This window comes from Solanum tuberosum, unplaced genomic scaffold, assembly GCF_000226075.1.
Source record: "Solanum tuberosum cultivar DM 1-3 516 R44 unplaced genomic scaffold, SolTub_3.0 scf00213, whole genome shotgun sequence".
NCBI classification, from domain to species: domain Eukaryota; kingdom Viridiplantae; phylum Streptophyta; class Magnoliopsida; order Solanales; family Solanaceae; genus Solanum; species Solanum tuberosum.
In genome coordinates, this window is record NW_006239141.1 from 561,938 (window position 1) to 572,776 (window position 10,839).

At 31.7% G+C, this 10,839-nt stretch overlaps 1 protein-coding gene across 1 annotated transcript; it reads left to right on the top strand.

The window, feature by feature from the left end:
* Positions 1 to 6,028: 6,028 nt before the first annotated feature.
* LOC102600613 (bidirectional sugar transporter SWEET1) lies at positions 6,029 to 8,113 on the top strand. Its single transcript, XM_006356244.2, has 6 exons — positions 6,029 to 6,240; positions 6,316 to 6,352; positions 6,509 to 6,604; positions 7,039 to 7,318; positions 7,534 to 7,653; positions 7,741 to 8,113. The coding sequence occupies exons 1-6, from the start codon at positions 6,198 to 6,200 to the stop codon at positions 7,924 to 7,926; spliced, it is 762 nt and encodes a 253-aa protein (XP_006356306.1). The 5' UTR covers positions 6,029 to 6,197; the 3' UTR covers positions 7,927 to 8,113.
* Positions 8,114 to 10,839: the final 2,726 nt, after the last annotated feature.

Sequence of the window (10,839 nt, forward strand, 5' to 3'; positions counted from 1 at the left end):
TTATACAAGCAATAACTCTTGAAAGATAGTGATCAAGCAATTTCCAATACAGTCTATTTCATATGAGATATGAAAATGAGGGCACTATTCCCAAACGGGTCAAAATAGGACCTAAGACTTTGGATTGTATGTTCATTGGATATGCTACAAATAGTAAAGCATGTCGATTTATGGTTCATAAGTCCGAACTTTCGGATAGTTAAGTGAAGGGTTTAAACGACCTTGGAAAGAACCAAAGGAGAATGTACTTAATAAAGAGATTCGGAGGCGTAGTAAATGTCAATGGACAAATTACTTCCTACGAGTTTGATTTTGTAACATTTCTTCTTGAAAATGAGTCTCATATATTCTAAAAGTTATGTCCTTTGTGGACTCATTCTCTTTGAGAAAAGTTTGTCAATAGTAAGATAGATTCAATCTTGAGCAACCATACTTGAGAGTTGGTTGATCTTCCTCCAAGAAATAAACTTTTGGGTTCAAAGTGGATCTACAAAAGGAAAAGAAAGTTGATGAAACTATTGACAAATACAAAGACAGACTTGTTGTCATAGGCTTTAGACAATAAGAAAGCCTTGTTTGACAGATAATAGCACTAACTAGGATTACATCAATTCAGATGTTAATTGCGCTAGTTGCGGTATATGGCCTTCAAATTCGTCAAAATGGATGATGAAAACATTTTTATTTTACATGAAAAATTGGAGGAAGAAATTTACATAGAACAACCCAAGGGCTTTGTGGTTCTAGGTAAAAGAAAAGAAAGTCTGTAAACTTGTTAAGTCACTCTGTGGACTAAAAACAAGCGCCCAAATAATGACATGCGAAGTTTGACCAAACTATGTTGGCAAATGAATTCAAGATTAATGAATGTGATAAATGTTTTTACATTAAAGACACTTCAAATCACAAGGTCATTATTTGTTTTTATGTTGATGACATTGTGATCGTCAAAAGAAACATTTCTAACATAAATGTTACTAAGCATATGCTAGAAAGTAACTTCGATATGAAAGACATTGAAGTTACTGATGTGATTGAAAATGTAACTTGACAAGTTCAAGTATTTGGATTATAATATTGTCAAGACTCCAATAAATGTGAGATTTGTACTTCAAAAGAATGAAGGCAAAAGTGACTCACAATTGGATTGTGCTAGAGTATTGAGAAGTATGATATCATGAAGTGTACGTGATCAAATATAGCATATGCTATTAATAAACTAAGTCGGTTCATGAGTAATCTCAATCAAACTCATTGGATGACAATGAAAAGAGTTTTGGAGTATTTAAAACATACTTAAAAAACTATTGCTTTGCATTATAACTAATATTCAACAGTATTGGAAGAATATAGTGATGCAAATTGAATCACCAGGTCAAATGAAGTAAAATCCACGAGTGAATATGTATTTACTCTTGGTGGAGGAGCAATCTCTTGGAAATCTTCCAAACAGGGATGTATCGCTCGCTCTACTATGAAATCTGAGTTTATCACTCTAGATAAGGCCGGTAAAGAAGTTGAATGACACCAAAATTTCTTGAAAGATTTTTGGCCCAAACCTTTTAGCTCCAGTATGCATACACAGTGAGAGTTAATTTGCAATAGGTAGGGCATGGAACATGATGCATAACGGAAAGTCTCGTCATATATGACGTAGACATAATATCGTTAGAGAACTACTCTCTAGTGGAATTATCATAATTGACTATGTAAAGTCAAAGGATAATGTGTCGGATCCACTTATAAAAGGCCTAACTAGAGAGGGAGTTGATAGATTATCAAAGGGAATGGGACTATGGCAGAGAACAAGTCATTGTGGCGGTAACTCTACCTAGAAGACTGGAGATCCCAAGATCTAGGTTCAAGGAGATCAAACAAAGTCATTGATGACGGTTCAACATTGTCAAAATATTTTTTATGGTCCATTCTCATGATAAGACAATATTCAGTAACAAGGATAAAGGCATTAAGACTTTTTAATGATTTCTAAGTTTGATACATGGTATATCAAATGGTGTATCTACGGAATAACACATTTAGAAATCACCTATGTAAGTGTGAAGTGTAAGCCGCTTCAAGGAGAATCCGGTAAGGCCAGTTCTCTACGTACTTATAAACCGAGACGTGTTCATGGTTGAAACGAACAAAACAATGAGAACCAAAATACAGTTCAAGGGTTGATTGTGTGACTTATGTTGTCTAGGTATACACCAAGCTTGACGATTCAAATATATCAAATCTACCGAGTATATCCGAGATATGTTCACTACGGAAAGTTCAAAGGGAAACCCACTTATCCAGAGGCAATCAATCCTTAATTACGAATCACACAGTTTTTCATGCATATGTTTTAACAATAGTCAATTCCCTATTCATGTGGGGGATTGTTGGGTTTTAAACGGTGTGAACAGGAAATGAAGGGTTGTGACTCTCCTAAAGAGTTGTGACTATGCCGAAGGGTTGTGAACTTTATGAAAGGTTGTGTCCTTTCTAAAGGGTTGTGATCGTTTGAAAGGTTATGCCTTTTCCAAAGTGTTGTGACCTTTCTGAAAGGTTGTCTTCTTTCCAAAGGGTTGTGACTTTTACCCTTTGTTGGCTATAACTAGAGAGGTTTTCTCTCATTTTTTCTGCATCGAATTCTTCCCTTCTTTTGCATACATTTCTTACAAAACAAAATCGATCAATCGTGTCTGTGTGTGTGATTCGTTGTTGTCATTTTGAGTTCGTTGAAATTATCGAAGTTTGAGGTACCGCTACTTCTTTAATGGTTAATCCGTTTTATCTTGGGAGGAATTAATCTGCAACCTCGGGTACTTGAGGGGATTAAATTTCTTAAGGACACACAGTGAATTTTGTGGACTCGAATAGTTCTTTGTGTTTTTCTTTTCATCTTTTATTATTTCTGGTTTGCTAATCTGAATACAGGAGATAACAATAACATGATATTTTACACTGACAATATATATAAGTTATAGTTTTCTTTTTTTGTTCACATGTATAGACAATTCATTCACCAAACAAAATCATTGTTTTTTTACGTGCTTTTACTTTATTTATAAAATACAGATGACACATGCACGAGAAAGTAATAAAACACTACAACAATTTACAATCATGAAAAAAACAAAAAGGCCAGAAATAAACGTGCAAAAGAAAACGTTTAGTTTAAAATCTTTACAAAGAAAAATAATAAATTTTTTTAGACCTGATCGTCACATAAAATGATATTACTTTTCGTTTTATATTAGTTGTCTACATTTTTTATTACTCGCTTTTTAATAAATTAATTACGAATAAAAAATAGCTTTACTAATTTACCCTTTTAATTTATTTTTTTTGAAAATTTACAAACTTATTTACACGGTCAAAAAGAATTAATCGTAAGCGTGAAATGAAAAAAAAAGTTAATTGATTTTATCTTTTGTACATTGACAAGTAATTAATATGGGACATAATATCAAAAAAGAGTGGAAAGAAGGAGAAAATCGAAGAAAAATTACTAAATATGACTAGCATGTAATTAATACTTCCGTTTTAATTTAAATATATTAATTTAATTGGTCACGATTTTTTGATTTTATTGTCTTAAATTATAGAGTTATGTCATTCGTTCAATCCAAGATCTTAAATTTATTGAGTAGAATATTAGAATTAGAAAATTTACAAGACGAAAAAAGACGTTGTCACTTAAATTGAAACGGAAGGAGTATACCATTTCGCTACTCCATTTGTTTTCTGTCGTTGAGTGCCTTGATTAGCATTTTGAGAACTGTTTTTGGTTAAATGTTAGAATTAGTTCTTCATTTATCTTTCTTTCTCTTTTTTAATTAAAAAAAAAAAGACATGTTTGATTTTAGATGATAGAAGGCTTTGCTTTTATAAGCAGAACATATTTTATTTTTAGTTTTATTTTCAAATTTGAGATATCATCAATATGTCACATGTGGTCTTTTCTACTTGATAAATGATCATTTAACCCCGTTTTATCTGATATTTATATTTTCTAATTTTGAATATATATGAATAGATATTTAATTTATATAAAATTAAACAAGTAAATATATCTATTCTATTTAGATATTCTACGTGACAATTCGCGTCCTACATAGTATCTTATATGACGTCCTACATATATTTTCCCCTTCTACCACCGAGAAATGTTTATATATATTCAAGTTTTGGGAATAGAGTCTTCCTTAATAGAGATAAATTTGAAATTTAAGTTTTATAGGTTAAATATTTATGTAGTTTTGTATGTATTAGAGAAAACTAACTTTGTACATATGGTTGCATGTAGAATGGATAAGATAGGAATTTGTGACCCGATGTCAATGAAAAATTCATTTTCGAATAGAGTATAAGGATAAAATGATTTATGTGTTAGATATATCCATACGAAATCCTGAAAATTGTTGAAGAATATTAATTGGCATGCATAAACATAATCTCAAGTGTAGTATTTCCATTGGTGTTTTTTCATTATCTGCTATGTTCTGCTCATTACTGCCATAGTGAACTTTTTACGGCACGAAACCAACTAACAAATGAATTTTGACACGAAATTGTTAACTAAAAGAAAAAGGGGTGGGGGAAAAAAAAATAGGGAAAATGGTTTGATATACCCTTTAACTTTGTTATTTAGAGCTGATATATCCTTCGTTATAAAAGTGGCTTATGTATACCCCTATTGTTATACAAATGACTCACATATACCATTTTCCTCTAACGGAAGTGCAAAAAATTATTTTTAGTTTAATTTTTTTTTTTTTTTAAATATTATCCCATATGGGTATATTTAATCCTCCTCAAACATATATTATTTTTTTAGCTTTTTTTTTTCTTTCAATGACTAATTTAGATTTATTATTTTGATGGTCAAATTTATTAGTTTTGCTAATATTCTTGTAAAATTTATTATAGATGACCCGATTTTTTCTTCAAATACAAAATTAAATTACAATATATCCAAAAAATAGTTTTAAATTATAATATAGCCACAAATAATAGTTTTAAATTTTTTTCTTTACACTAAGGAATGAAAGAAAAATAAAATAAGAATAAGAAACTCAAATAATGATAATCAAGAAGTCAAAAATAATTTATGTCCAAGAAAAATTAAAATATACCTTGAAATTTGCTAGAAAAATCATATATACCCCTAAATAAAATTTTTTTAAAATCAAAACTCAAAAATATAATTTTAAAACTAATTTTTTCACTTTCGTTAAATGAAGGGTATATGTGACTCATTTTATAACAGTAGGGGTATATGTGAGCCGTTTGTATAACGGTAAGAGTATATATGAGGCACTTTCATAACGAGGGGCATATCAGCTCCAAATGACAAAGTTGAGGGGTATATCAAACCCTTTTCCCAAAAAAATATGTTCTTTTTCTTTTTTTATCTTTTTTGGCGTATTAACCTGAGAGACTCCAGTAAGTTGCACCTTCGTACTTATGACTTTGCCAACTGAACCCTTAAACTCATTGAAGCACAATATTTTAAATCTCTTTCTCATCCGATGAGTTTGTGTAGTGCACTCGTTTTACACGTGGAATTCATTGAGTTTAACTGTTCATTTGGCAGCAGTGATGAATATAAGGGTTCAACTGACAAACGGAGCCGAGTACCGAAACATCTCATGTCATTCCGTTTTTTTTTTTCCATTTGTAACTTCCTATTTGAAACTATAAAACAGTTATTACTATCACATAAGTATAAGTACTCCTTTATTCTTAACAAGAGGTTTTTTGAGCTCGAATCTCGAATACAGAGTCATTTTTATTACGGAGTGCTTTATATTTAATATGAATTTTTCAGCGTGAATCCAAATATAATCAGACTTTAACATGGATAGTGGACACATAAACGGTTTTCATTTGACAGAAGAGTGTACTGTGACCCAACTGATAGGGAAGATAAGGACAAGAAAAGGGTGTCTTTTAGCAGTAACTGCCCTTCCTCTGGGCTCTGGTCCTATATATAAACCCTTCACTATGACTCAATTTCATAAAGAAACATCTCTTATTTTCAAATTCATGTTCATTTTTCTCCTTTGGGTATTCAATTTTTTGAAATTCTTGGAGAGTTTTGTAAGTTTCTTCACTTGGGTTTTCTTCAAAACACAGTCTTTTTCATCTCTCAATCAAAGAAATTGCTCTGAACTACTACTCTGTACTGCAAAAGTGAAGAAGGCATGGGTGTTGTTCATACTCTGCATTTTGTTTTTGGGATATTTGGTGGGTTTTCACTCTTCTTCAAGATTTTTCATTTTCTGTAATCACATTCTTAGTTTCATCTTCTCTGTTTTGCAGGAAATGCCACTGCTCTGTTTCTGTTCTTGGCACCAATGTGAGAGCTTTTTTCAACAACTCTTTACATTTCTTAAAAATGGATTCTTTATTTTCTTGGTTTTCATACTTTAAAGCTTTTGTTTGAGAAAAAAGGGGGTTTTTTCTCCATGAATCTGTTATTCAACTTTCTAACATTTTGGATATCTTCTTTTAGAATCACATTCAAGAGGGTTATTCAAAATCGATCCACTGAACAATTTTCTGGCTTGCCTTATGTTATGACTTTACTCAACTGCCTGCTTTCTGCATGGTAAGATTAAATAACATTGTTGTATTTATCTATCAAGTTCTTGCAGGTTTAACATTTGTATTATGCTTTCTGTTATCCTTTTCAGTTCCAATTAATGATACTGTTTTGTTAATTTTGTGGTAAATTATAGTCATTTCAAGAATCTTGCTTACATGATGTTAAAAATTGTTCAACTCCTCAAATCTTGGGATTTGGTTATCTGTTTTTAGAGATTGAGATTTTTGGTCTGTGTTGCTTGGACGTCTCCAGTGTCAGATCCTCCAAAAATGTGCTACTTTTAAAGGATCTGATACGCACTCGTGACATTTTTCGAGAGTTGAAGAAACATAGTTTTTGGTTCATGTTAGCAGTGTACATTATCTCATTTTGATTTTGTAGTAGAAGTGATACATGTTTTCTTGAACTGGTTTGTTTTTGTGTATCAAATTGGATAGGTATGGTTTACCATTTGTGTCACCAAATAATCTGTTGGTGTCTACAATCAATGGGACTGGAGCTGTAATTGAGACCATTTATGTGCTGATCTTCATTGCATTTGCACCAAGTAAAGAGAAGAAGAAAATCTCAGCACTTCTTCTATTAGTCCTTACTGTTTTTGCTGCTGTAGCCCTTGTTTCCATGCTCGCTTTACATGGAAGCAAAAGGAAGCTCTTTTGTGGTATCGCTGCCACGATCTTCTCTATCATTATGTATGGATCTCCTCTATCCATCATAGTAAGTTCCTTAACATCATTTCGTACTCTTTCTCGAGCAGTTATTTATTGTATATTGTTAGTTCTCTTGACTATACTTCATTGTCCCAACTTTGGATGGAGAGTTGGGATGAGTTGTGCTATTAGATGTTCAATTTTAACATAAGGGGTTATTCCTTCTTACGTTGGAAATGTTTGATAGTAGCATATACTCAAGAACAATTTTTATGTATACAGAGATTGGTAATCAAGACGAAGAGTGTGGAGTTCATGCCATTTTTCTTGTCGTTGTTCGTGTTCTTATGTGGCGCTTCCTGGTTTGCCTTTGGCCTTCTTGGGAAGGACCCTTTTGTTGCTGTAAGTAGCTATTGTTGATTAACTTTTGAGTATACCAAAATATGGATGTTGCTGCCTACTAAACAAGAATATACTGTTGCATTGCAGATTCCAAATGGTTTTGGCTTTGGTTTAGGAACAGTGCAACTTATCTTATATGCAATCTACTGTGAGAAGAAGGGATTTACCAAGAAATCAACCTTTGATGAGTCGTTGACGACGGGAAATGTCAAGTCTCACCAAGAGGAGAAGCAATCTAGCAACAATAACAAGTCAAAGCTTGAGCAAGTTTAGGATATGATTGCAGTTGGGGATGACTCTAATTCTTGAATGATGTTGTGAAATGCGTGCATCTTTTTTAGGTGCTTGTGATTTGCTATAGTGATCTTTGACATCTGTTTTAGTATTGGACTAGTTCATATATTTGGATTGTACTTTTTCATCATCTTTGTTGCTGAAATAAACCATGATCCTTCTTTTAGTTCTTTGTTTTCTTCTAATGAATGCCTTACTATTTGGAGACTCTTGTAAGTTGAAACTAGGATCCCTTCCCCCCTCCCCCGGCATTGTTCTTTGGAAGATCTATCTCGTGTCTGGTAGTATACGGTTTTACCCTGCAAGAATCCCGAATCATTCTCTTGAAGCTCATCCTTGTAATCATAAATGATCCGCTTGTCCCGAAATGACTTGGACCAATAAAGAGAAGAGGATGGGAGGACTAATTTTGATGGACAAGTGAGTCTATGAATGCTGATTGACATATTAAGATACCAGAGGCCCAGAGTTAATATTAACATACTGGGCTTGAAAAGTTTTTTAGAGGTCCACTTGTTTTTGTAAAAATATCATCAGGTTGAATTAATTATAATAACAAGAATATCATAGCTTATTAACATCACTTGGATCACTCAAGCCTCATTTTAAAAAAATAAAATAGATTAAGATGTTTTAATATGTATATTTGATACTAAGATATGCATTAAAGTTAAGTAACAAAATAATTGGCCGAAAATATATCTGACACCGAAAAATAACACTCTTTTGTATCATATTATCCATAAGTAACAAACATTATTTTTGCTGCGTAAGTTTATGTGTTTGTATCATAATATCACACAAGTTATATATACATTGGGAGGAAAGTTCCCACAAGTTATAATGTATATCCAGAAGGTAAAATATATTTCCAAATTAAAAATAAAAAGATAACACACAGACTTACATGTATACTCTATCCTCACATCCTTGTTTTTTAGTATAGGGGTGGATTCAAAATTTAAAGTTTATAAAATTTTATTAGTTTTATTTTTTTCTTTATTTTAAATATCTAAGGAGAATTGAACACTCATCAAAATCATGAGCATCAAAATTTAAGTGTGTCCAAAGAATAGTAATTTTGTCTACTGATCTAGTAATTAACTTCCATACATTCACAACCTTTCTCGTGATCTTCATAATAACTTTTATGGTTAATGTCATGTTTATGACAATCTTTTGTATGCCTCTATGGCTCTATGTAACAGTATAAAGAGAGACATAAAAGTTCATATCGGATACAATTGAACGCAATTGAAAGAATTAAAATTATCCTCTATTGTCTCTCTATCTTTATTGCTTTCAATATTTACTATATATTTTATTTTTTCTCATTTTATAACTAATTCAATATTTTTCTTTTCTTAATTTGTTGTTAAAAGCTCATAAAAGAAGTAGATAAAGTAGTTGCACCACAGGACAAAAAAACAATGAAAGAAGAAAAATTCAAATTGATTTGATTTAATAATTTAAAAATTAATTAAATCATTTTTTTTATTTTAATTAAATATCGACCCATAAACGCTCATATTTATAGTAGTCATTTTTTTCTACTATTTATATTTATTCAAAGTCAAATTTATGCTTTTTTGATGCAGATTTTATGAATCTTGGCAGTATAGAAGTATAAAATATTGGATCATCAAACTTGTGTCATTTGTATACAGGTGGGATTAAAGACCTCAATGTTACTTCCTGAAAAAGAACTAAATAGGATAGCTGATGAATGGAATGTCCATATCGATAAATTAATGAAAATTTTGATTTCTTTTATTTTGTCTTCTGTTATATTTCTTATCATAAGCACGCATTTTGCACGTACTACATCAATATTTTTTTAAAAGCCTATAAATATGAAACTTTTAGTTATATCTATATTCTTAGAATGCACGTCCCTGACAGACATGTTTTGCTTCTATAACTTATTGTTTAATCATGTTTTAACTTTTTATTGTATTACATTTAATTTGTAAATAAGTACACATTTGTGACTTTCTTAATTGAAGTTTTAATGTGGCTTTCACTTTCTTCTTGAAGTCTATTTATATAGTATTATTTACTTAAAATGTGTAAACTTCAGCTACCATGGATTACTCCATGGATTTAGAGCTGGAACAGTGCAGAAGCTTTTAGAGAAATCAGTTTAGAGAAGAAGAGGAAAGCTTTGTATTACACTGAAAGTTGTATTTACAACAATGATGTACACGTCTATTTATACATTAGTTTCTAACCAACTAATTACTGCTCTACTTACTATCATGACTAACTAACACTAACTAATTATAAGTTAGTTATAACATCCTAACTAACTGCCATGTCACTAGCCTCAATACTCCCCTCAAGCTGGATGCCAAGAATACATTCTTCAGACCAAGCTTGACAAGTAAATGACCAAGTTGAGCCTTTCCCAACCCTTTGGTAAACAAATCAGATGGCTGTTCTTTTGTTCCTATGTGATGAGTCTTGATCAGTCCTTGTTATAGTTTTTCCCTCACAAAATGACAATTAATGTCAATGTGCTTAGTTCGTTCGTGAAATATTGGACTTGCTGCTATTTGTATAGCAGCCTTGCTATCACAATGCAAATCAATAGGTTGTACAATTGAAACTCCTAGTTCCTTGAGCAGGTCTGTTAACCAAGAAAGTTCTGCCACTGTAGATGCCATGCTCCTAAATTCAGCTTCAGCTGAGCTCCTTGAGATTGTTTCTTGCTTCTTTGACTTCCATGAAATCAAGGAAGATCCAAACTTGATCATATAGCTTGTGATTGATTTTCTGGATTGGGGACAGACAGCCCAGTCTGAGTCACAATAGGCAAATAATTGATAAGATGTAGTTGAAGACTTAAACAAACCAAGGCCTGGAGCATTCTTGATATATCTAATCACCCTG

Coding starts and splice junctions, on each gene's coding strand:
- LOC102600613 (XM_006356244.2), top strand. CDS start 6,198: ATGGGTGTTGTTCATACTCTGCATTTTGTTTTTGGGATATTTG. Junction 7,319..7,533: donor GATCTCCTCTATCCATCATA/GTAAGTTCCTTA, acceptor TTATGTATACAG/AGATTGGTAATCAAGACGAA. Junction 7,654..7,740: donor GGAAGGACCCTTTTGTTGCT/GTAAGTAGCTAT, acceptor GTTGCATTGCAG/ATTCCAAATGGTTTTGGCTT.